This window comes from Neovison vison, chromosome 3, assembly GCF_020171115.1.
Source record: "Neovison vison isolate M4711 chromosome 3, ASM_NN_V1, whole genome shotgun sequence".
Lineage (NCBI taxonomy): Eukaryota > Metazoa > Chordata > Mammalia > Carnivora > Mustelidae > Neogale > Neogale vison.
In genome coordinates, this window is record NC_058093.1 from 36,723,167 (window position 1) to 36,750,221 (window position 27,055).

Genomic DNA, 27,055 nt, shown 5'->3' on the forward strand with positions numbered 1-27,055 from the left:
AGTTGGTGCAGCCACTTTGGAAAACAGTGTGGAGATTCCTTAAGAAATTAAAAATAGAGCTTCCCTATGACACTGCAATTGCACTCCTAGGTATTTACCCCAAAGATACAGATGTAGTGAAAATAAGGGCCATATGCACCCCAATGTTCATAGCAGCAATGACCACAATCACCAAACTGTGGAAAGAGCCAAAATGCCCTTCAACAGATGAATGGATAAAGAAGATATGGTCCACATATATAATGGAATATTACGCCTCCATCAGAAAGGATGAATACCCAAACTTTGGTATCAACATGGACATGGATGGGACTGGAGGAGATTATGCTGAGTGAAATAAGTCAAGCAGAGAAAGTCAATTATCATATGGTTTCACTTACTTATGGAGCATAAGGAATAACATGGAGGACATTGGGAGAAGGAAAGGAGAAATGAATTGGGGGAAATCAGAGGGGGAGATGAACTGTGAGAGACTATGGACTCTGAGAAACAAACTGAGGGTTTTGGAAGGGAGGAGGGTGAGGAGATGGGTGAGCCTGGTGGTAGGTATTAAGGAGGGTACTTACTGCATGGAGTACTGGGTGTGGTGTATAAACAATGAATCTTGGAACACCGAAAAAATAAAATAAAATATAAAAAAATTAAAATAGAAAAATAAAAAATAAAAACAGTTATCTAGTTTAGGGTTCTAAGAAGACTCATGTATCCTTAGAACTGGTTGAAGCCTTTCCTGTCTATTCTAACCCAAGTTTCCCCTGCAGCCCTCTCTGTGTCCTTGCAATTTGTCTTTGCTGTACAGTGGGTTAGTTTTCCACAGCTGAGTTCTGGAGTTGGAAGATTCCATCCCCATGGAATCATTTAACACTCTGGAATTCCATTAATCAGATCTAGTGGCCTGTTAGGATTCTGTATCTAGTTTTGGATAAAGTTGCTTCATTGGTGGTATTGATTTTTCTATCAAGAGATACATCATTCCATTGTCTCACTCTATGTGATATTGACATCCCTGGCTAGTCACTACAGAAATTCATGAACTTATTAGGACTGTTTTTTCCTTCCTCTTCATTACCTGGGCTCTGTCTGCAGAAGCAAATATCCTCTTCTCAACTCTTTGGTTACTCTAAGGTATGTTTTACTTACAAAAGGCAGAGTAAATGCCTGATTCTCCACCCCACCATTTTTATTTTTTATTTTTTATTTTTTTTTAAATTTTTTTTTTAGATTTTATTTATTTATTTGACAGACAGAGATCACAAGTAGGTAGAGAGACAGGCAGAGAGAGAGGGTGAAGCAGGCTTCCTGCAGAGCAGAGAGCCCAATGCGGGGCTCGATCCCACGACCCTGGGATCATGACCTGAGCTGAAGGCAGAGGCTTTAGCCCACTGAGCCACCCAGGCGCCCCGTCCAACCCACCATTTTTAAAAACCAGTTTCAAAACAATGTGTTAATTTTCTGGCATCTTCCAAAGATGACTATGAGGTTTACTTTTTATTTTTTGGTATTATTATGAACTCATGTATTTAAAAATATCTAATATGTTCAGTACATTGCAGTTTTTATTTTTTTTTGATGCTCAAATTGTCACCTCAATGTGACTCCGTTACACTTTGTAGCTTCCTGTTCAGGGTTCAACTTGTACCTTTCATGACCAAACCAGGAGTCACCCATTTTTCAAGGAGCCCTGGTTTATTATTTTTTTTTAAATGTGTGATTCTGTCCTTTGTACATTTTTTTCCATATGGATTTGTAAGAACTCTTTACATATGAATATATTTATCTTTTGTCTGTCAGATGAACATATATAGTTTTCCCAGTTAAAAAAAATTGAGACTTCATGTTGAGTTATGTTAACATTTTTCTTATTAGTGAAGAAATGTTGAGTTCATACTGAGTTGTTGGCAGATGTTTAAATATAAATTGTACCTATTGATATTTTTCTTATGAGTTTTGGTCTTGGTGCCATAATAAGCAAGACCTTCCCCATTCTAGGAATATAAAACTGTTCTCCCATAGTTTTTATACTACATCGTAGTTTTAATTTTTATATTTCAATATAAAGTATAAATATTGAAATATCTTTATGTAAATATTAAAATATGAAAAGATCCATCTGGAATTTATGGAGATTTGGTGTGATGTAAAGTTTTTATTTTTAAAAAAAGTCACTGTTATGCTATAGTTATGCATAATGGTACCATTGACAAAAGCTAGAGTAAGAGTACATGGGACTGGCTGGGTGATGGACAATGGGAAGGGTATGTGTTATGGTGAGTGCTGTGAATTATGTAAGACTGATGATTCACAGACCTGTACCCCTGAAACACATAACACATTATATGTTAATTTAAAAAATTAAAATTAAAATTAGAAAAGAATACATGGGACCTCTCCATGATATTTTTAAATTATAAATCTACACGATTTTTTTTTAAAGATTTTATTTATTTGACAGAGAGAGATCACAAGTAGGCAGAGGCAGGCAGAGAGAGAGGAAGGGAAGCAGGCTCCCTGCCGAGCAGAGAGCCCGATGTGGGGCTCAATCCCAGGGTCCTGGGATCATGACCTGAGCTGAAAGCAGAGGCTTAACCCACGGAGCCACTCAGGCACCCCTACATGATTTTTAAAATAATGGAAAAAATAATTTTTTTGTTTTTGCTGTTGGTGTCCCTATTTATATTTCTAAATGGTTAGCTAAATGTCTAATTGCTTAGGTTCTTAGTGGTAAATATGAGGAAATTAGACACAAAATTGGCTATTAAGTGGTCATTAAAAACAGTTTCTAAAAAGCAAATATTCAATATAAGGGCAATTATATACAATTAAATGGTAGGTCAAAAATCAGAATAAAACCTTTGTATTTGTAATACTCTTCTTTTTGTTATATAAATACACAGAAAATAACACCAAGGTTATTAAAAGGGAAAGAATAGCTTAACAATGACAAAATCTGGTGGACATCATATTAATTAGCTGATTGAATTTAACATCACCACTAAGGGATAAACAGACATCACATGCTTTCCAATAGCATGTTCTGAGGGGGAAAAAAAATCACATGTGTAGTATTCCTGCAAATGTGTTTAACCTAAATTTTATCATGAGGGAGCAAATTCATTCTGAGAGTGATTTTGCAAGAACAACTTGCCAGGACAAAAATAAAATGTTGGAGGACCATTATAGATAAAAGCCAACTTAAAATACATCTTTGGTTGGAGCCAGGTTGACATTATTAAAATTGTCAATATAAATTATAAGGCATTCTTGGGATAGAGAAACTGAAGATTGCCTGTATTTATGTAGTAGCATGTATCACTATTTAGTTTCTTAAGCGTGAAAAGTGTGTGGTAGTTCTACAGAAGATCTCTTTTGGAAAATACATGCTAGGGGTCAAGTTTGTTAAGGGTGAAGTTTCATGTTTGCAACTTATTCTCAAATGAAAGGAAGAGAGAAAACTAAAATTCTGGTGAAATGTTCCTTCTTGGTGAACTTAAATGAGTGGTATCTTATTGTGATATTCTCAGAACTTTCCTATAGATTTGTGATTCTCCAAAATAAAAATACTGGGGAAAAAAGTAAAGCCTAGGAAAGCAGTGGCAGGAAATATGACAGGTGCAAGTGGTTATTACAACCAGTGTTAACTTTCATGCTTAGAATTTTCTATATTTTGGGACACCTGGGTGGCTCAGTCGGTTAAGCATCTGCCTTCGGATCAGGTCATGATCCCAGAGTCCTGGGATCAAGTACCACATCGGACTCCTTGCTCAGCAGGGTTCCTGCTTCTGCTCTGCCTGCTGTTCTCTCTGCTTGTGCTTGCTCTCTTGATCTCTCTCTCTGATAAATAAATAAAATCTTTAAAAAAAGAACTTTCTGTATTTTGAAATTGTTTATAATGAGTTTACATTATTTTAAATTCAGAAAAAAATGTTTTGAAAGAAGGAGGGAGTTACCACTCTGTTTCTCTCTGAATGTTTCAGGTCAGTTTCCCCAGTCTGAAGTCATGGTAGGTGGACACGGGGAAGAAGTGAGGGCAGCATTTCATGTCTCTGGGTGGCATCTCCCCACGTTGGGTAAAGCATTCTTACCAAGGGACAGTGGAACCATCTTCACTTCTGTCGTGAATGTGTTTGGGGACTAGCTCCTCTCATCTGGGTGTGTTTCCTTAGAAATCTGAGGGACAGTGCAGGTCCAATTCCCCAACTAAAGAGCATCTTAAGGACGTATAGGAATTTGAAAACCTGCAGAGAACAAGTTTAGGATGGATTATTTAATGAAACCTATAGATTAACCTAACTTGATTATAAGACTTTCCTGATTGTTTCCCAAATTGCTTTACTTTCAACCCAAAGTCTGAGACAGTGAACACTTTGGTCAGTTGGAAGTCAGAGACACCTGTGTCCCATACAGCAATGAAGGCACTGTCACTGTCACAGCCACAGTTTTGCCTGGACTCTGTCAGTCTCAGGTCCAGAACCATTTGTGTAATTGAAGAGACACAGTGAGTCCCCTGAAGCAGAAGAATTCAGAACACCTCTCTCTTTGGGTACAAACATTCCCCGAAGCATTAATACTTCTCTGGGGGAGGTGATGTCACAGGAACACTATAATGCTTGGGGGTGCTCATGTCATCCAAAAGCCTGTGGGATTTCCATCAGTTAGGTTTTTCTTTCTAAAATCACCCTAATCCATTTCACCCCCCTGCCCCCCAGCCACCTCACTCCAGCACACCTTGCTGATAACACCTTGCCCTTGACTATATGTTATAATATTTTGGGTAAGTTTGTAGTCACGTAAATGATCTTGTTGAGCTCTCAAATCACCCCTTCTAAGTCCTTCTAAGTTCACAAGAATCTCACCCCTCTTTTTTAAAATTTTATTTTATTTATTCATTTGCAAGAGAGAGAGAGAGAGCATGGAGACTGAAGATGTGAGTCTGGATCCCGGGACCTGGAGATCCTGACCTGAGCTGAAGGCAGATGCTTAACTACCCAGACGCCATGGGATCTCACTCTTTTTTTTTTTTTTTTTTTTAAGACAGGGATAGCAGGAGAGAGCTCAAGCAGGGAGGGGACGGAGAAGCAGGCTCTCCACGGAGCAAGGGAGCCTGACCTGGGACTGGATCCCAGCACCCTGGGATTATGACCTCAGCCAACGACAGATGCTTAACTGACTGCTCCACCCAGTTACCCCAGAATCTCACTCTTTTTGACAGCTGTACAGTATTCTGATGTATAGCTATAACATTTAATGTGACCTCAATGGCAGCATTTAGGTTTTTTCCTGGTCTTTACACCGCAGAGAATAACCTTGCCAATTATATGTCTGCCCAAGATATGAAATTTCTGTGTTGAAAGAAAGGCATGTGCTTTAAAAAAAAATGTACAGATTGCTAAATTGCCATCCTGAGAAAGAGTACCACTTAGCATTCTCACCAATATTGTAGAAAAGGGACAGTTTTTCCATGCCCATGCCAACAGATTGCTATTCATTTTTCAAAGATAGCTAGTGGGGACTGGGGAAAAAAAAAAAAAAAGAAAAAACTCTTCAAGAGATTTTGAAGGCCAAACTTCCTCATTATCCCTATCCATGCTTATTTCACGCAAGCCGACTGTGGTGGTGTGTATGAAATCCTCTATGGGAAACCCCTTTTGCAAATGGGATGGCAGAGTTGTCCTCAAAGCTTCATAGCTCCAAAAGCTGATTTGTGTACATCTCATGTGAAAATAAACTTCTAACTGAGGAGCAGCATTATGATTTCCCGTAAGGGAATATTTAGGTTGTAAGCAGACCTGAGTTGGCTAAAAACTTGTGGGAATTAATCTTTGGTGGCTAAACCCAAATTTTAAATTCAACTGAGGAAATCCACTTGTCAAAAGGATGCCATTCCCAAGTCAAATTTAAATTGTATACAAAAAATCTGTATTTTCACGAAATTATTTGGCCTTGGAAAGATACACATGGATGGCCATGATAGACATCCTGATGCCTGAGGTAGATTTTATCAAGCTCTGTGTGTATGCTTCACTATTACTGTCAGTTTACTTAAGACCTTCTTGAAAAAAATAAAATATTTCAGGTTATAGTATAGATTTGAAACAGATAAAATAATGAAAAATACAATGTTGGTTAAATTTACAGAAGTAGTTGGCATTCACAATAAATGCGGGCAACCCCAGTGGAGCCCTTTCTTCCCGGCTCAACACCACCCGTTGATCCTCCCTGAGAGGTGACCACCAAATGAGAAGCTTTTGGGAGTCAATGTTTTAAGGATGACCTAGCAGAGTTTATTAGAGATTATTAGTACTATAACTAGAAATACAAAGCAGCAGCTGAGAAATCAGGAATCCATTGTACTTAGAGATGAGAAAGGCAGACCCTGATGAACAACCATGAACTCCGAGTAAAATGATCCTACTGGTCTGACCTCAGGGCTGCTGTGGGAGGCTCTTCTGGTGTTGGGAAGGGCTCACATCTTTTGGTTTAATGATTCCTTTTGGTTTAGATTCTTCTGAGGTGTGAAATCATGAGTCACTCAAAGCCAAAAGAGAAGACGCGCAAGCAAGGTCCCAACACAGGGCCCCAGGCGGTAAATCTCTCACAGCAGGGCAAGTAGCCAGTGAGCAGCAGACCGGGACAGGCTGAGGGAGTGTGCCCCCCACGACTACTGCCAGGGCAGGTGCCAGGCCTGCGTCTCCCAGGGTCGGCCGAACTGCCAGCATCTGCCAAGCGCCACAGCCACCAGCACTACAGATGAATGATCAAGATGTTCTCCGTCTTTCTCCCCTGGTTGTCCTTATACGAGACCTTTGTGCCCGTGCTCCTGGAAAGTGAAGACGCACCGGCACTCCCGTGTGTGAGATACTTAACCGAAGAGAAAATTCCAGGACATTCTGGTGACAGGGAGACAGCGGGAGCAGACAGAGGGGATGGAGGGGAGCCCTAGCGATGGGAGCAAGTAGACGCCCCAGCAACACCTGCACACCATCCGCCTAGCAGCAGCACGGCTTCTGACAGCAGCTCTTCTGCGGGCAACAGCCCTTCCCACCGCAGCAGCCATGGGAGCCACAGCCACAGGAGCCACAGGAGCCGCAGCCACAGGAGCCACAGGAGCCACAGGAGCCACAGGAGCCACAGGAGCCGCAGCCACAGGAGCTGCAGCCACAGGAGTGGCGGCAGCAGCAGACCACAGGGTTACTGCAGCTGCCACCACAGCCACTGCCGCCGCCACCATAGCCACAGCCACAGCCACCATGGCAGCCACCGCAGCTACCACCACCTCTGCAGCCACGGCACCCCATGGAGTCAGGAGAGAGGACTCAGGAGTAGAAAGGAGGAAGACTTAGGAGGTGAGAGCGGGTCTGATGCTGCCTTCTGCTGGGGGAGCCCTGCAGGTACCAAGTCTACAGGCCGAGCCAGCGCCTTGTTGTTGACCTGCCTTTCCAGGAAAGGTCTCACGGGGCCTTTACTCCCTTCCTTGTTGAAGTCTCCATCCCTAAACCTTGCTAATTTTAACCTTAACTGGTCTCTTAAATCTATATTTGGATTAGAACATACTTCTAAGAGGTGTGTGCTCATGAGGATGTACATGTGTATGTATTTTTTGCCCCAGGGCCTCCCCCAGTGCCTTGGGCCCTGTAAGTAGTCAGTGGACAGCTGTTGAGTTAAGTAAGTGCCTGAAATATTTAAGAACAATCCTTACATTTTTATAGCCATGGGGTTCTGAGTCTAGAGTCAGGTAAAATCCCATGTTTCTGTATATACTTCTTAGTCATCATGGGTTTAAGGAAGGACACAAACAAACACACACTGTTTTTCTCTCCACTGGGTTTCACCACACACCTCTCTGTTACAAAAAACTTTCTGAAAGGATAAGTGAAAACTGGATTGAAAAGAGAAAAAGTGGGCACCCCTAAATGTATTCTGTCTCCCCTTAAAACCCGGAGAGGCGTTTCCTGGCTCCCTGAGACTCTTCCTTCACAAGAATCGATTGCTCATTAACATTTCCTTAAAACGTTGTATGATCTCAGGCGCTAAAGATGTAATTGTGGGCAGCCTGCTCCGAAGTCGGCGGCCAAGAGTGAAGTTTCTGCTGCTGTTTGTTCAATGACTGAGGGAACAAAACACAAGAAAGGTTTTGTGGGGGTGGCTCGCTTTCTTTCTTGTCTCTCTCAGTCAGGTTGAAGACTGGAGGCCAGGCCCCCGTTTCAGACCAACCAAGGCCAGGAGGATTTTTTTTTTTTTTTTAAAGATTTTATTTATTTACTTGACAGACAGAGATCACAAGTAGGCAGAGAGAGAGAGAGGAGGAAGCAGGCTCCCCGCTGAGCAGAGAGCCCGACTGAGGGCTCGATCCCAGGACCCTGAGATCATGACCTAAGCCGAAGGCAGAGGCTTTAACCCACTGAGCCACCCAGGTGCCCCGAGGAGATTGTTTATATGCAGTGATCGCTCTCCTCGTGGCTGCCTCTGTAGCCCTGGAGAGCCTGCGGCTGCGACCAAGCCTCCAGAAAGGCTGTTCTTGCAGGACTGTTGTGAGAACCCACCTCCTCCACTCCGGACGACCTACCAGACAGGAAGCCACCCCTCCACCCCAGTCTATCTCCGGCTTATGCTGCAGCTTTGGAGGGGACACAACCTGGCTCTGGCGGGTCTGCATCCCCCCCCCCCCCAAGAATGCTCCTGTCCCTGGATTTACAATGGACACCTCTTTTATAAACTTACCTTTTGAAAGCCAGAGAAGGAAGACTTCGAATGCCCTTCAGGATCTACCGCTGGTCCAGCGGAAGGCTGTCAGGATGCTTCTGGCTCTCCACGTTGGTTGCCCTGCATCGTGGGAAAGCCGTGCTGTGGGCACGGGAACCCCGGGAGAGTTCTCTGATGGCTCCTGTCCGAGACCCACGCATCTTTGTCAGGACCCTGGAACTACAATTTTTCTTCTACTTTAGCCATCATTTTTCTACATTCCATCCGCAGACGATGCGACACACAATGATTTCATTCATAACAGAAAACTCAGAGTTTACTAAGCCTGCTGCTGTGCTAAAAATAGCAGTGTTACCATGGCAAGAGTGTTCAAGAAGGAAGTAAAGGAAAGGTCTTGTGAGATTCTTCCATGGAAACGGGGCTGAAAAATAAGGGGGGGGTGCCAGTATATAAGGGGCTCCCCCAGCAGAAGGCGGCATCAGACCTTCCTCACCTCCTGAGTCTCCCTCCTCACCTCTCCTGAGTCTTTACTCTCCTGACACCATGGGGTGCTGTGGCTGTGGAAGTTGTGGCGGCTGCGGTGGCTGCAGCAGTGGCTGTGGTGGCTGTGGCGGCTGCAGTGGCGGCTGCGGTGGCTGCGGTGGCTGTGGTGGCTGCGGTGGCTGTGGTGGCAGCTGTACCACCTGCAGATGCTACCGGGTCAACTGCTGTCCCTGCTGCACCGGCTGCTGCGGGTGCTGCTGCACTGTCCCCGTGGTCTGCTGCTGCCGCCGCTCCTGTGGCTGCAGCTCCTGTGGCTGTGGCTCGTGTGGCTGCGGCTCATGTGGCTGTGGCTGTGGGAAGGGCTGTTGCCAGCAGAAGTGCTGTTGCCAGCAGAAGTGCTGTTGCCAGAAGCAATGCTGCTGCTAGGCAGCCGGTGTGCAGGTGATGCTGGGGCCTCCGCTTTCTCCATCACTAAGGCTTCCTCCCTCCCATCAGTCTGCCTCCACTATCTCCCTTGGTTTTATGACACCTCCCCCCTGGGTTCTCACTCAGAATTTAAGTAAGTTTTGCCATTTAAAAAATCATCATGCAGACCTTGTATACAATGTCATCCAAGAAACAAGAGAGAGAACCTCTTGATTACTGAGCTCGGCAACCATAACTTCTACTGTGTTCTCTTCTTTATGTTTTTTCCTATCTAGACATTAAGTCTTTTTGTATTTACCATAAATGTTCTGTCTCTTCTGTGGCCACAGAAGCTTTCCAGATACTCTCCTGAAAAATCTCTTAATAAAGTACAAAAATAAACTCGGAACAGTTGTTATTGTTTTAGTCTTAGAGTTATTTTCATTAAGCTAACATTAATTATGTTTCTCCGTGGGTTGGGGCTGTCAATACACAAAATAATTATGCCTTGTGTTATTATAATCTAGCCATACACAAATAACCACGAACGCAAGGCAGGATAATGAACATGTCTAAAGGCGGGGATGTGGTGTGTTGTGGCAGGGGCGAGTCCACATGGTTGGGCGGAGATTGAGGGTAATGGACTGGAACAGTTTCAAGACATACATGACATTTGGGGGTGTGTTTTAAAGAAGTAGTGAAATTTTGACAGGTGGAGATGATTGAGGCGGGATATTTCAAGGAGAAGGTAAAAAAGCAAGGGATGGGAAAGTTCAAGACTTATGTGGGAGGTTGCAAGCCATGAGTGTAAGTGAAATACGGAGTCTGGGCGTAGTTGGAAATAAGCAATCACAAGACCAGGTACACAATTTATAGTGAGAGCAATGGCCAGCATTCACATTGCCCTTATAAGAATGCTGGCTTTTGATGGAAGGCATATTACTACACCCACTGCACAGAAAGAGAGGTTAGGTATTTTGCTTAAAGCACGTGGATGTTGCTGGTGGTTTTTGAGAGGGGTTTTTTAACTACAACATACAGAGTTAACTGGTTCGTGGAGAGGGCTGAAGCTGTGTCAGCAATCCTGGGAAAGACAATGAGGACCTAATACAACAGCAAATGGAAACCCGAAGTATATGTGCGAGTGATAAAACCATAATACAAAACCCACTCCTGGAGGACCATGTCTGCAATCATAAAATGGGCAAGATACCAACGGTGATTGTTATAGACTGAATAATGTCCTCCCTCAACACCATTCATGGGTAGAAACCCGAATGCCCAGTGTGATGGTATTTGGAGATGATGTCTTTAGGAGGTAAGTAGGTTGAGATAAAGTCCCGCGGGTGTGAACTCATGATGGGATTAGCGCCGGAAGAGACGCCAGAGTTCTCTCTCAATCAATCTCTCCCTCTCTCTCTGCCCTCTGAGGGCATTACAGCAAGAAGGTGGCTATTTGCAAGTCAAAATAGAGCTCTCCCAGGAGTCAATTACACTGGCGCCCTAATTTCAGACTTCCCATCCTCCAGAACTCTGAGGAAATAAATCTTGTTTAAGTCATTGAGTCTGTGGTCTTTGGTTATGGCAGCCTTGGAAAATACAGCGATTTAATGATGCATAGTGACTTCTAGTCTTGTTTCTGAGCTCTTTAAGGTACTGTTCAAGGCAGCCTGTTTTTAAATTCATATTAAATATGGTCAACATAGGTGAAGAACTGACCATTTCCTTTAAGGTCATTTCTCTCACTCTGTAAGGTGAGGGGGTAAAGGGACTTGATAACAATGTAAAAAAGCCATCCAATAAACCACACAGTAAATTCTCTCACAAATCACTCTGATCCTGTTCACCATGTACGTATGTATTTATTTATTTATTTGTCGGGGGGGGGGCAGATGGAGAGAGAGAATCCTAAGCAGGCCCCCCGTGTGGCATGGAGCCTGTGGCGGGGCTGATCCCATGACTCTGAGATCATGATCTTGAGCTGAAACTAAGAGTTTGACACTCAACCAACAGAGCCAACCAGGTGCCCCACAGTGTATTTATTTTTCTCCCTCAGCTTGGTGTTTTGAAGAGTGTCACATTTCCTTGATTTGCTAACCTGAAAAGATCTAGACTTGAAAAAATTGTCTTTTTGTTCTTCTTATCTAAACTTGATCTTTCACATTCGTTTCTAAGAAGACTATTTGGATTAAGACTATAGATTACAAATATGTATGGATCAAAAGACTGAGCACACATTACAGTTTGCTAATAATATTATTAGAATGAGTGGATGCTAGGGGCACCTGGGTGGCTCAGTGGGTTAAAGCTGCTGCCTTTGGCTCAGTTCAGGATCTCAGGGTCCTGGGATCAAGTCCCGCATCGGGCTCTCTGCTCAGCGGGGAGCCTGCTTCCCTTCCTCTCTCTCTGCCGGCCTCTGCCTTCCTGTGATCTCTGTCAAATAAATAAACAAATAAATCTTAAAAAAAAAAGAATGAGTGGATGCTAATTATATGTATATAACCTATATGTTTTATATGTTTACATGTTACTCATATTTAACATTATTTATGTCATATATGTTATCTTACATAGGTGATACACGTTTTTATATACATACATATCAGGTTATGCTTGTGTTGTATGTTATACACAATATTTATACACATATATATACTCACATATGCACTCAGATTATGAATTTGATGACTCAACACGTGCATTTTCTTCACTCACTTATAAAATCTAGTGATCTGTGATGGTATGTTCTCAGATACAGTTGTTCCTGGGAAGGCTTGCTTCATCTCCTTTCATCTGTTCCTCCTTGATTCTGGGTCCCCTGTGACTCCTGGGACTTTGTCCATGTGTTTACTTTACCCTCTGTGGATTCTATGATCCCAGTTATCACAGGTTAGAGCGTTACCATCCAAAAGACCTTTGGTCACTTCAAAGCAGCCAAAGCAAGACATAGGATATTCACGGACAGAATGTCCTGGAATTATGTTTATTAGCTGTCTGGGGAGGAGGAAGGCGAGCCAGTGAGAAGGATAGGAGTGTGCTGGGAAGGATCAGCAGGTGAACAATGATGTTTGACTCGGCTTGCCTGTCAATGTTGGAAAGGTAAGATTTGGCTTATCTCAATTTTTTTTTTTTTTTTTGGACCTGACTTCTGGCTCTCTTTGCTGTTAGAGGTTAAATGGCCTGTTTGGAAAATATGCCTGAAGTTAAAACAGAGCCTTACTGACTTTTGTTTAATCTACGATTGAGGTTCTCTCAACAAGAGAGTGTCTTTACACCTTGGCAAGACCCTGAAGTAATAGCATGTTGCCTTAAATATCTCCTACATTTTCAATTGATCGAGCAATTATTTCTCTTTTACATTTGTCAGACTAATTAAATTAAAATCAGATGATATTGAACTCAACCTCCTATGATAAAGAAAAATACACATATTTAGATTTTATATGAGATAAATTTCAAGGGTCACTTACTAAGAAATGTAGTATAACATACTCAATGACTTTTTAATTTACTTCTTGTAAGGACATCATCTGCCGAGAGTGGCATACTGTGTTAGAGTCCCAGGACTGTGGTAGCAAACCACCAGAGGCTGGATGGCTTAAATCACAGCCAAGTTCTTTTCTCAGCCCAAGATCAGAGTTTGGTGAGGTTTGGCTTCTCCTGAGGCCTCTCTCCTTGGCTTGAAGATGGTTATCTTCGGGCTGGGTCCTCACCTGATCTTTTCTCTGTTTGCATCTTTCTTCTTGTAAGGCTAACACCAGTCATTTTACATTAGAGCCCCACCCTTAAGATAAGACCTAACAAGGTCTTATCTCCAAATACCAGAGGACTGGCATCCTTAGAAAAACTCAGCTCAGTGAGAACAGACACACAGGGGAAATGTCATGTGGTAATAGCTGCAGAGATTGGAATTGTGTGGGTGTAACCCGAAGGATGCCAGATTGCCAGAAAACCACCGAAGCTAGAAAAAGGCAAGGAAGTGTCCCTCTATGGATTTCAAAGGGAGCAGGCTTCTGGATTTCTGACTTCTGGCTTCCAGACTATGAGATAATAAATTTCTGCTGTTTTAAGCTGCCCTACTTGTGATTCATTGTTACAGCAGCCCTAGGAAACTAATACAGGGGTTAAGTACCCTGCATTTAAGAGTAGCATATAAAGAATTGCTATTGATTTCTTTCATTTTAGTCCTGTATGTGATCACTGTGAATAGCTCTCTAACCAGCGCTAATGATTTCTTAGTTGATTGCATTACTATTTCTAAGTATCTTTGACTTGCTCCTGATAGTAATGGCAAGATATCTAAAGCCTCTCCAGTAAATATAATGTTCGTTGTAGATTACTGGGACATTTCTAGGTTGCTAAGGGGTACTCTTTAAAAAAAAAAAAACAACATAAAAAGCTGTCAAGTTTAATGAGATGTATTTTTCTGTAGAAGTTGAAGTAGTCTTTTCTCTTCAGTCCATCAAAACTGTGAATTTTATAAGTGAAATGGCCCTACACATTTTTTTTTTTGGTATGGTCCCTACCTAGTTTAGAATCAATATTAACACTTGCCTTATAAAATGAGCCAGGCAGCTTTCATTTTAAAAAAATATTTCATAGAACAATTTTATAAATAAGAAACTGAGCATTTTAAAGAATTTGTTAGGATTAACTAAGAAAGGGGTGCTTGAAAATGTATGTGTAGTTGTTGATAATTTTAAAAATTGCAAGGTTAATTAAAAAAGTTAAACAAATTGATTCCCAGTAGAGGGAAAGATGAAACAAAACATGAATGAGATACAAACGAGGGATATAGAGCTCACCAACAGTGAGTAGATACAGCAAGACAATGAAATTACTTTAAAAATTATTTTTTAAAAAAGGAAGACACAACTTAAAAAAAAGTCAGTGCCAGTGTAGTTAACATACAGTGTTTTATTAATTTCAGTTGTGCAATATAGAGATTCAACAGTTCCATATATCACCCGGTGCCTATCAAGGTAAGTGTACTGTCAGTCTCCTTCTCCTATTTCCCCTACCCCTGCCTCCCTTCTGGTCACCATCTGTTTGCTCTCTATAGTTAAAAGTCTGTTTTTTAGTTTGTCTTTCACTTTTCCCCCTATTCATTTGTTCTATTTCTTAAATTTCACATAGGAGTGAAATCATGTGGTACTTGTCTCTAAGTTATTTCGCTCAGCATTATACCCTCTAGCTCCATCACTGTTGTTGCAAATGGCAATATTTCATTCTGTTTTACAACTTAGTAATATTCCATTGTACATGCATACCATATCTTCTTTATCCACTCATCAACTGATGGACACATGAGCTGTTTCCGTAATTTGGCTTGTAATTAATCCTGCAGTAAACATAGGGGTGCGTGTATTCCTTTGAGTTAGTGTTTTTGGATTCTTTGGATAAATACCCAGTAGTGCAATTGCTGGAGTAGGATAGTTCTACGTTGAACTTTCTGAGGACCCTCCATACTCTTTTCCACAGTGGCTGCACCAGTTTGCATTTCCACCAAGAGTGGCACATTCCTTTTTCTCCACATCCTTGCCAACACTTGTTCTTGTGTTGTTGATTTTAGCTATTCTGACAGGTGCGAGGGGGTCTCATTGTGGTTTTGATTTTCATTTTCCTGATAAAGAGTGAGGTTGAACATCTTTTCATATATCTGTTGGCCCTCTGTATGTCTTCTTTGGAGAAATGTCTGTTCATGAAAGGCACAGCAACTTTATGATTCTCTCTCTTTTTCTTGGAAACATATTTATTTGAGAGGACACATGAGTGTGCATGGGCATGTGAAGGGAGGGGAAGAGGGAGAGAGAGAGTGAAGTGGATTTCCTGCTGAGCGTGGGGTTCACATAGGGCTGGATCCCACGACCCTGAGATCATGACCTGAGCTGAAACCAAGAGTCAGACACTTAACCAAATGAGCCACCCAGGCATCCCTATGATTGCCTTTTTGGGCCCAAGAAGGCATCAGCTGGTTGAGCTTTTGAAAGGAGGTCATAGTCTAGTGTCCCTCCCTGCAAGTTATCTTCTGAACACACTTCTTGTGTGTGCACTTAACACCCTATGGGTAAAATGTTACATGGGTCTCATAGCTTTCTCTGCCTGACTTTGGTTGGGAAGATGCTTACACCAACTTTTCTGCGCACTCCAGTGAGGAGCCTGACTCCGTCATGTCTGTATTTCCATATTAGTTTTTCTTCTTAGTGTGTCTCGCATAGCTCCAAGGCTCCCTTTCATCATGTTTCAACTCTTTATCTTTCTGTGTGTTCTTTTTATAAGCCATCTCAAGTCCCTTGTGAAATCAAGTGGAATATAAATAAGCAAGCACTTCAGTCAAGGAAAATGTTGGTAGTTACTTGCCCTTGCTGCAACTTCCCAGGATTCAGCTTCTTGGATTGGTTCCTATTGGCCTACCCTGAGCAGTTTTCTTTCTACAGGAAAAATGCACGTGTTATGAAAAACCATTCTTTATGTGCATTTCCCCTCTTCTTCCATCTACCTTATTTTGATGCACAGTGAAAAATGGACCCAATAATTTTTCCAAACACTAAACTGGGCATAAAGCCAGAGAGAGGCAGGTAAGATTGGAAAAGAGGAACTTCACCTGTACCACGATAAATTACCTTTTGTCTTGTTCAGAGAGGTAGATTTTAGTAGTCTTATCTTGTGGAAATTCAGATGTCATTGTTTTCAATGATCTATGTAAATTCTTCTTTAAAGTAGACATCTTTTTCCATATTTTTAAAACTGTTTTTCTCTCATCCCACTTAGTCATCTCTCAAGGCCATATGTGCTAACAAAGATTTTTGAATAGCGTCCATTCAAATGGAAGAGAAAAATGGTTTGACCAAAGGCCCTCAAGACAGGTACACAGGACCTCTTGTCCTAAGATCTGACTGGAGATGTAGCCATCTGTCTCTGTGTTGTCTCATGCTGTGACTGGTCTCAAAAACCCAAATTACAACTCGGTAATGTGTTTTCAGCCTTGTTTTGCAGAGACTGCTTTTGGAGATATCAAATCCAAATTTGAGATTTATTTGTTTATTTTTCTTTTAATATTTTTATTTGTTTATTTGAGAGAGAGAGAGAGAGAGCACAAGCAGAGAGAAAGGCAGAGAGAGAAGCAGGCTCCTTGTTGAGCAGGGGGCCTGATGCGGGGCTTGATCCCAAGACGCTGAGATCATGACCTGAGCTGAAAGCAGGTGTTTAACAATTGAGCCACCAGGCACCCCTGAATTTGAGATTTCTTATTAAGATGTCATGATGTCCTTTCTCTGAATGAAACTCACTCTTGACTTCACTCCTTCTTTTCTTTTCTTGTCATTCCTTCATTTTTATTTCTACACTTGAAAAAATCATATATATATGTATATACATATATGTGAAATATATGTATATATGAAATATATGTATATATGAAATATGTGTATATATGAAATATATGTATGTATATAGGTATATGCATATATATGAAATAAAGTGGCACATAACTAATAAAAGAATACAGTGTTTAGAAAAAAATTTATTTTTTTCTTTAATTTTGTTGAAGATTCAAACAGCTTTTCTGGTGGCTTTTTTTTTAAAATAATGAAAGATAAAGCTTCATTGGTTTTCAAAAATAGCTTGTTATGTGTATGTTTTCACAATTACACTGTCACAGCATATTCTGCATGCAAGGACCACTCTCTTTTCGTTGGACATTTTTTGGTTAAGACTCAGACCACGACAACCTTCTTTGACATGTTTGGGAGTCACTGAGCACTAATTCCATCTTTCAGTCTACACTTTACAAAGGAGGACACTTAGTACATCCCATAGCCAAAAGCTTTCTGCAAGGTCAGATGTCGGTGCTTCCGTCTGCTTAGATGTGAGCAGGGGTGCTGTGTTTCCCTGTGGTGCCAGCTTATTTATTTATTTATTTGTTTATCTTTATAGATTTTTTTTTTTTTAAACATTAGAGACACATTGAGAGAGGGGACACAAGCAGGGGCAGTGGGAGAGAAAGAAGCAGGCTTCCTGCTGAGCAGGGAGCCTGATGCTGGGCTTGATCCCTGTACCCTAGGATCATGACCTGAACTGAAGGCAGATGCTTAGACTGAGCCCCCCAGGCGCCTCTGATGGTGCTAGTTTATGAGGGAGTGTTGTCTGAAGCCCGGGATCAGGTCTTGAAGGATCAGCTTGAAGCAACAGGTGAGGAAGATAAAGGTTGACGTTGGAGTCCTCATTCCTGTTCCTCTGCTTTGTCTTAGGTCAGTGATGGTGATGGGGAGGGCTTGTGTTTTCAACTGTCTTCGGTGACTCATGTGTTCCCTTTCTTTCTCAAAACCTCCTCTCAGGAAATATTTGATAACATAAATCACTTCTTAAAGGTTGAAGGTGACTAGTCCCAAGCAAAATTTCATTTAATATTTTAACTGGGAACCGTGTGCCTTTGCAGGACTGTCAACTGTGATTACTAGTTTGGGCTGAAGCGCTTTTGTGATGTTCTGCCCAAGCTCTGGTCTCGAGAGGAAGGCTGCCTGCATCGATAGCACACAGAATGTTAATCCCCTTAAATGAAAATTATGCAAAATAAGAGTTAATCGTGCACTAGAGAGTCGTCCAACATTTTTGCCCTGACTCTTCAGCACATAGCGCAAGAAAGTAGAGTGCACCCAGATTCAGAGAAGGACAATGTTTAATAATTGGCTGTAATGCACCTTTATGGCCATTTCTCCAGGCTCTGTTTTTCTAGCAGGGAAAATGGTGTCTTAAACGTTTAACACTATTTGAAAGCTGCTGTTCTTTGTCTTCAGAAGAGCAGGAGATGTTTTGTTAGGGGTGGGCACTTTAAATCAAGCAGTGAGAACCACCATAGATCTCTTGTTCTCTTTCTTTCTTTCTTTTTTTTTTTTTTCTCTTAGCCATTTTTTAAATAGGGAAAATTACTGAAGTGGAATCATGATGTATGTAGGTGTGTGCAACATACCTTATAAAAAAGGTAGTGTGTGGGGGTGCCTGGGTGGCTCAGGGGGTTAAGTGGCTGCCTTTGGTTGAGATCATGGTCTCAGTGTCCTGGGATCAAGCCCCTCCTCACGCTTCATAGGGTTCCCTGCTTAGTGGGGAGTTTGCTTCTCCCTGTCCCTCTGCCCCTGTTTATGTGCTTTTTCTCTGTCAAATAATTAAATAAAATCTTTTTTTTTTAAAGAGAGAGAGCATGTGTTACACACATAACACGCTGGTCATATGTCAATATGCATGCCCTCCCCTCCGCCTTTCAGGTTTTGAGGGTGTCTTCCCGTTCTGAGAGTGCAAAGCTGAAGGAAGTCCAGAAAGACAAAATGAATTCATCTTTGGAGGAGAGAGAAAGGATTAAGTAAGGAAAGAAAATGGGTAAGTCCCTGCAAGAAGAAAGCCAAGGCTGAGTTCTTTGGGAATTCATGGGTCATTTTCAGAAGGTAAGGAGATGAGGAGGTGGGCCACGCTGCGATGCGGAGGCGCTTGAGAGATCGGAGGGTAAAAATGTTTGGGATGTTTTTCCCTGACTTCTACAGTTTGCTTCCTACTTTTGAACTCTGCTAAGAGATTGCAGTGAATATTCATATCTTTTTTTTTCCTGGATAACTTGACTCTGCTAAGACAGACCACAGGGCAATGCAGCCTCACAGAGAAGGTACACATCTATCTGTCTACCATTCTGTCTAATCCGGTGTTGATTTTATATCATGAAAATAAATCATGGTCATGGAGAAATGTCCAGCAATGGACAAAGTAAAAAGCAAAAGTCCACTGTGAAGTTTGTCACTTAAATATAATCACCTTTACATTCGGTAGCTACACTCAGATTTTTTTTGTCTACACATATGCTAACATATAGTTAATATTTGCAAAACAAGACTAAGTTCTATCTATATACTTCAGTGCAACTTTCCTTTTTCACTTGTTAAGACTGCATGCCATCTCTCTGGCCTCTCCATATCTTTTAGAAATTCTTACAAAGTTTTCCATCTCATAGATTTACTGCAATTGTTTTAAAAACTTTGTCACCATTATGGGGTATTTAGGTTTTTTGATATTGTCAATAGTGCTGCATTGAGAATCCTTGACCATATGGACATACAGATTCTACCATAAATGACCCTTCAAAAAGTATAAAAGGTTCTTATAATCCTTTGTATTTCAGTGTTATCAGCTGTAACATCTCCTCTTTAATTTCTGATTTTACTTATTTGAGTCCTCACTCTCATCTTCTTGATGAGTCTGGCTAAATTTTGTTTTTCTTTCCAAAGAACCCGCTCTTAATTTTTTTTTTTAATTTTTAAAAATTTATTTATTTGACACAGAGAGATCACAAGTAGGCAGAGAGGCAGACAGAGAGAGAGAGAGAGAGAGAGAAGCAGGCCCCCTGCTGAACAGAGAGCCTGATGTGGGACTCGATCCCAGGACCCTGGGATCATGGCCTGAGCCAAAGGCAGAGGCTTAACCCACTGAGCCACCCAGGCACCCCCAGCTCTTAGTTTTATTGCTCTTTTCTGTAGTCTTTTTGTCTCTATTTCATTTATTTGTCATCTATTTCATTTATGCACCCTATGTTGGGTACTTAAATACTTACAAATGTTATACCCTCTCTTGATTGACCTCTTTATGTTATGTAGTGCCCATCTCTGTCTTATTACTGTTTTTTGTTTCAAAGTTTATTTTACCTGATATGAGTATAGCTACTCCAGCTTTCTTCCGGTTTCCATTTGTATGAAATATGTTTTTCCATCCTTTCATTTTAGGTGTCTTACACCTAAAATGACTCTCTTGTAGGCAGCATATAGATAGGTTTTTTTTTTTAATTGACTCAACCATTTTATATCTTTTGATTGATTTAAAGTAATTATTGATAGGTATGTATTTACATTCTGTTACTTGTTTTCTCACTATTTTTATAATTTTCCATTCCTTTCTTGTTCTCTTCCTTTGTGATTTGATCCTTTCCTTTCCTTTCAATTTCTTTCCTTTCCTTTCCTTTCAGAGAGAGAGAGAGAGTACACATGCATGTGAGGTGGGGAGGGAGGGGCAGAGGGAGAGAGAGAAGCCTAAGCAGGTTCCATGCTCAGTGTGGAGACTGTTGTGGGGCTCGATTTCATGGCCCTAAGATCATGACCTGAGCTTAAATCAAGAGTCAGATGCTCAACTGACTGAGCCATCCAGGTGCCCCTGGTGGTTTTCTTTAGAGGTATGCTTATGTTCCTTTCTCTTTAATTTTTATATATTTACTACAGACTTTTGCTTTGTGGTTACCACAAGGTTTATATATAGTAATTTATATCTAAAACAATCTATGTTAAGTTGATAACAACTTAAACTTGAAATGAAAGAGACATTGCAACTGATACCACAGAAACACAAAGGATAATTAGGGACCACTATGAACAATTACATGCCAGCAAATTGGACAACCTAGAAGCAAGGGATAAATTCCTAGAAACATAGATCCTAAGAGGCTGAATCATGGTGAAAAAAAAGGAAATCTGAACAGACTGATTACTAGTACAGAGATTGGATCAGTAATCAAAAACCTTCTTACAAACCAAAGTCCAGGACCACTTGGCTTCATTGTTAAATTCTATCTAATATTTAAAGAAGAATTAATACTAATCCTTCTCAAAGTCTTGCAATAAATGGAAGAGAAGGGAACTCTTCCAAATTCATTTTATGATGCCAGCATTAGTTTGATACCAAAACCAGACAAGGATGCCACATGAAAATTATAGGCCAATATCCCTGATGCACATAGGTGCAAAAATCCTCAACAAAATGCTAGCTAACCAAATTCAACCATACATTAAAAATATTGTACTTCACCTAAAACTAATATAAGATTTTATGTCAACTACACTTCAGTTTAAAAAATGGGTTATAAAAATAGATTGTACACCATGATCAAGTGGAATTTGTTTCAGGGATGCAAGAATGGCTTGACATCTGCAAATCAATCATTTTGTTAATGTGATACACCACATTAACAAAATGAAGAATAATCATATAATCATCTCAATAGTTGCAGGAAAAGCATTCTACAAAATTTAGCTACTATTTATGATAAAAACTCTCAACAAAGTGTGTATAGAGGGAAAGCACCTCAACATAATAAAGGCCATATATAACAATTCCACCTAACATCATACTCAACAGTGAAAAATTTAAAGTCTTTTCTTTAAAATCAGGATCAATATGAGGATGCCTACTTTCACTACTTTTTTTTTCAACATAGCCTAGAAAGAAGAAGAAATAAAAGGCACCTAAATTGGAAAGAAAGAAGCAAAACTATCACAATTTGCAGATGACATAATATTATGTAAAGAAAATTCTAAAGATCCCACCAAAAACCCATTAGAACTAATATATAAATTCAGTAAAGTGCAGCATACAGAATCAATATACAAAAATCTGTCATGTTTCTATACACTATCAGAAAGAGAAATAAAGGAAATAGTTCCATTTACAATTGCATTAGAAAAAGAACAAAATATCCAGGACTAAATTTAACAAAAGAGGTGAAAGACCTGTATGTCGAAAACTATATAATTAATAGAAGAATATGAAGACCCAAATAAATAAGAAGATATCCTGTGCTCATTGGCTGGAAGAACCAACGTTGTTAAAATGTCAATACTACCGAAAACAATCTACAGATTCAGTAAAATCAAAATATCAATGGCATTTTTTCACAGAAAGAACAAATAATTCTAAAATTTGTATGAAAACACACACCCACAGAAAAACCCCAAATAGTCAAAGCTATCTTGAGAAAGGAGGACAAAGCTGGAGGTATCAAGCTGTCTGATTTAAAACTATGTTATAAATTTCAAAACTGTAGTAATTAAAGCATTATAATATTAGCAAAAAGATCAGACACCTAGGTCTGTGGAACAGAATAAGGACTCCAGAAATAAATCTGTGCATTTATGATCAATTAATTTAAGACAAAGGAACCAAAAATATGCAATGGGGAAAGGATAGTTTATTCAATAAGTTGTATTGGGAAAAGAAGAAAACTATTTTATGCTATATGCAAAAGAAGAAAACTAGACCATTATCTTATTCCATCTGCAAAACTCAAAATGGATTAAAAACTTGAACATAAAGCCTGAAACCATAAGACTTTTAGAAGAAAACATAGGGAGTAGGCTCCTTGACCTAGGTCTTGGTGGTGATTTTTTCAGACACCAAAAGCAAAAGAAACAAAAGTAAAAATAAACAAGTGGGACTACACCAAACTAAAAATCTTTTACATAGAGAAAGAAACTATCAGCAATATGAAAAACGAACTTACTGAATGGGACCAAATATTTGTAAGTTATATATCTGATAAGAGACTGATATCCAAAATATATAAAGAACTCACACACCTCAAAGAACCCCAAATAATCCAACTGAAAAGTGGGCAGAAGACATAAACAGGTATTCTTCCAAAGAACACATACAGGTACATGAAAAGATGCTCATATATCACAATAGCTTTAATCACTGAGGAAGTGAAAATCAAAACCTCAATGAGAATACTGTTATGCTGAAAATAAATAAAAAATAAATTAAAACAACAACAACAACAAAAACCTCAATGAGATATCACACCTATCAGAATGGCTATCATCAAGAAGGCAAGAAACAACAGGTGCTGGTAGGGATCCAGAGAAAAAGGAACCCTGTTGCACTATTGGTGAGAATGCAAGCTGATGTAACCACTCTGGAAAACAGTATGGAGGCTCCTCAAAAAATTAAAACTAGAAATACCATACGATCTAGTCATCTTACTATGGGGTATTTACCTAAAGAATACAAAAACACTATTAAAAATTTTTAAAAATTAAAAAAAATCCTATTGGATTATTTGGTTTTTAGATGTTGAGTTGTATCAGTTCTTTATATATTTGGATATTAATCCTTTATAAGATATGTTATTTGCAAATAGCTTCTCCCATTCCATAGATTGCCTTTTAGCTTTGTTGATTGCTTCCTTCACGGTGCAGAAGCTTTTTATTTGATGTAGTCTTAGTAGCTTATTTTCACTTTTGTTTCCCTTGCCTCTGGAGATACATCTGGAAAAATGTTGCTACACTCAATGTCAAAGAACTTACTGTCTGTGTTCTAGGATTTTCATGGCTTTGGGTCTCACATTTAGGTCTTTAATCCATTTTGAGTTTATTTTTGTGTATGGGAGAAAGTGGTCCAGTTTCGTTCATTTGCATGTCTGAGTCATTTTCTCCTTGTCTTGAAAGGAGAGTGAAAAGGAACTCATGCCCACCTTTGAATTCAGGACACTGGCCTATGCTTAGATCCTTCCTTTGTGGCTCAGCATAATTTCCTGAGCTTTTAAGGTCAAATCTTTTTATACTTGGCTTCCAGTTTCACTACTTTAATAGGAAAAAAAAATGCATTTACATAAAACCAAAAGCTGTCTTTATTGGAAAATGAGTGAATTTGTACTATGTGAAAATCCACTCATGAAAGTCAGATACCAATACCAGTAATTATGAGACTATGTGATAACTGTGACTAGAGTAATGTATGGAACCCACACTGGAATGGAGAAGAGGAAATTTTGGGGTGCTAAGGGAGATATAATGAGGAGGAGAAGTTCCATGTAGAGAGTAAGTGTGGGTAGGCAGAAACCATCTTGTAAACAGTGATGAATGTGAGAAAGGCATGTGGGGTGACAGGTGCTGGCATGTGGGGTGGGGAAGTGTGTGACCACAGGAGATGACCTACAGTTAATCCTGAAACAACCACCCCTCACCCCCACCCCATAACTCTTTGTAAGCCGTGCAAAGTCAGACTTTATCTTCCAGGCAGTCCTGAACCAGACAGGACTTTGAAGCAAGGGAGTGGCAAGACCAGATCTGAACTCTCCAAAGTCCTCTCTGATGAGGAAATGGTAAAGCAAAGGGTTTGAACAAACTATTCACAGGGCAGGGGCTGTATGACTGGGAAGGCTGCAAACAATTCAGAAAATGTGAAACCCCTACAAGAGAACAAGAGACTCCGGTGAAGTGGACTTTCCACCCTTCATGTTTAAACATGGAACGGTAAGCGGTGTGCCCGGAGGGGTAGACATCGCAACAAAAAATTATGATATAACAACAGTTAGCTCTTGCTGCCTGTTTACCAGGGGACTTCTGAGCCCTTCCCATATATTAGCTCATAAAATCCATGCAACGATTCCATGATCTAAATTCTGTTTTACCTCTATCTTACATGTAAAGACAATGAGGCACGCAGAAGCTTACAGTCTACCCACCGTCATTTAATGAACTGGCAGATCTCACTCTTGAATTGAGGCAGCTTGGACCATGAACTGAGCTTTTAAATACAGCCCTGTTCTGCCACCTGGTGGCTAACAGTGGAAAGTGCAACAATAGGGGTGTGTCTGGGCCAGTGTGGGGAGGTCAGTGAAGCCTGCAGAAGATGGGAACTTGAACCAGAAGTTGGGAAGACATCTGAAGACAGAGGCGTTTGAGACAGAGGGAGAGACACGTGCCAAGGTAGCGAGGCGACAGTTTTGGCGCCCTGCGCGGGGAACATGACGATCCTGGTGAGCCAAGAGGTAAGCGGGACATGTCAGGAGATGAAGTGGAGAGGTTATGGAGAGCACGTTATAGGGTACCTTGTAGGGACTGGGACTTTGAACTTGAGCTGATGGGAGAGCAAACCAACGGAGCAATGGGGTGAGATTCCCATTTGACACAAATTGTCCAGCAGCTACGAGGAAGAAGGAAAATGGGTTGGGAGAGCTGAGATCAGGCCAGAAGGCCAAAAGAGAGCCCCAGGGAGAAGGTGAGCTGCTGGTGGAGGGCGGGGAGGACAGCACGGTCAAGGAGGGCTTCAGGGGCCAAATGGCCAGAGCTTGCGAGTGGACGTGACGTGGGGGATGAGACAGAGGGTGAAGAGTGATGTTGGGGTCCACAGTCATGATGATCCGCAGTGGAGAGGAAGCAGGAGATCAGGTTTGGGGGCACCAGGAAAAAGACATGGGTACAGTCGTTCATTGTTTCTGAAGCTCCGTAGCAGTGACCCTCCATCGGGGAAGTTTTTGACCGTAGGAGATATTTGGCAATGTCCAAGACATATTTCATTCTCATAATTGGCGGTGGACACTGTTGGTTACTGCTGAACAACTTACAGTGCCTGGGACACCTCCACAACAAAGAATTATGCGACCCCAAATGTCAATGGGCTGAGGTCAGTGTCGCCTGTGTGGCTGCTGAGTTCAAGCTCCAGAGCGGGCCCCCGACTGGCTCCAACATGCGGGGTCTGTCCCCACCATGCTGCTCCAGGACCCAGAGCAGAGTAACCCCATCCTACAAAAACAAGGCCTTGCGCTCCTGGCAGATTCCCAATGCATCCCACAAAGGGCAATGTTCATTCAGGGTTGCCTGCCCCACAGGAGGGCTTTGTCAGCCTCTGTGCACTAAGAAGTGCATTCCAAGGCTCCAACAGCTAGATTACAGCCTTATCTTTGAGGAAGCCACTGGATAAAGTTGGCCACTAATGGGAGTAAGGTTCTCCTTTAGGTGGAATTAGTTTGTTCTGATGGTAGGTTCAAGGCTTTTCTCCTTTTCTTTCTCCAAGGCTGCCTTCTTAGAAGCAAAGAGTGGACCAGGAGGCTCATGGGAGTTGCAGCTTTATGGGCTGGCCCTCCAACACTTGACTTTGGGATTGATTCTCAACAAAACACGAACTCTTCTTCACTATCAGTGCTGTGAAGTGCAGTTCCAAGAATAGGGCTGCAAACCCACGATGGGTGGGTGAGTAGAGAAGGGAGGGCAGCTTCTCCAGGATGCCTGTGGGCCCCTCCCTCTACCAGCAGCTCTTGACCACAGCGGCCAACCAGGCACACATCACACCATGCTGCTTGAGAGAAAGTAACCAGCTCCCCCTAACTGCCAGTGACTGGGCTGACTGTTGAGAACAATCTTCTTAAGAATCATTCCTTGTTTGCATGTGCAGGACGCTTTGGAGGGCAGAAAGAAACCTGCCTTATAGTGATTCAGAGACTCTTCATACACTGCAAGTTTGCATGGACTCTAATACATGACTTCCTTTTCTTGAGGCAAAGCCAATATTTAAGAAAAGAATTTGCTGGGGTCCTGGGTGGTGCATGGCTTAAATGTCTGATCCTTGGTTTTGGCTCATGTCATGATATCAGAGCCCTGGGAAGGAGCCCTGTGTTTGCTCTACACTCAGCCCAGAGTCTGTTTGGGTTTCTCTCTTCTTCTCTCTCTGTCCCCCCGCCTCCCAACACCCCAGCTCAGTTTTGCTCTCGCTCTCTAAAACAAACAAATAAATCTTAAAAAAACAAAGCAAAACAAATGAGTTTTTAAGTTTTGGGTACCAGTTTTAACTGAGGAAAACCACAGCTTAGAGTCTAGATGGGCAATGCACGAAGACATAGGGATCCTTCTTGACAGGACACCCTTCTTGAATGCCAAAAATATTT

At 41.2% G+C, this 27,055-nt stretch overlaps 1 protein-coding gene and 1 long non-coding RNA gene across 2 annotated transcripts; one reads left to right on the forward strand and one right to left on the reverse strand.

The window, feature by feature from the left end:
• Window positions 1–6,986: 6,986 nt before the first annotated feature.
• On the reverse strand, window positions 6,987–7,295 carry LOC122901759 (keratin-associated protein 5-1-like). The gene has a single exon (XM_044240864.1). It carries the CDS (start codon window positions 7,293–7,295, stop codon window positions 6,987–6,989), a length of 309 nt encoding a protein of 102 aa, XP_044096799.1.
• Window positions 7,296–12,517: 5,222 nt separating this feature from the next.
• On the forward strand, window positions 12,518–26,746 carry LOC122901760. The gene is made up of 6 exons (XR_006383672.1): window positions 12,518–12,687; window positions 14,519–14,570; window positions 18,849–18,960; window positions 24,408–24,644; window positions 24,822–25,162; window positions 26,188–26,746. It is a non-coding gene; the product is annotated as an uncharacterized LOC122901760 (long non-coding RNA).
• Window positions 26,747–27,055: the final 309 nt, after the last annotated feature.

What these genes read in the sequence shown, in the direction of transcription:
- LOC122901759 (XM_044240864.1), bottom strand. Translation starts at nt 7,295, where the DNA reads ATGGGGTGCCGTGGCTGCAGAGGTGGTGGTAGCTGCGGTGGCTGCCAT.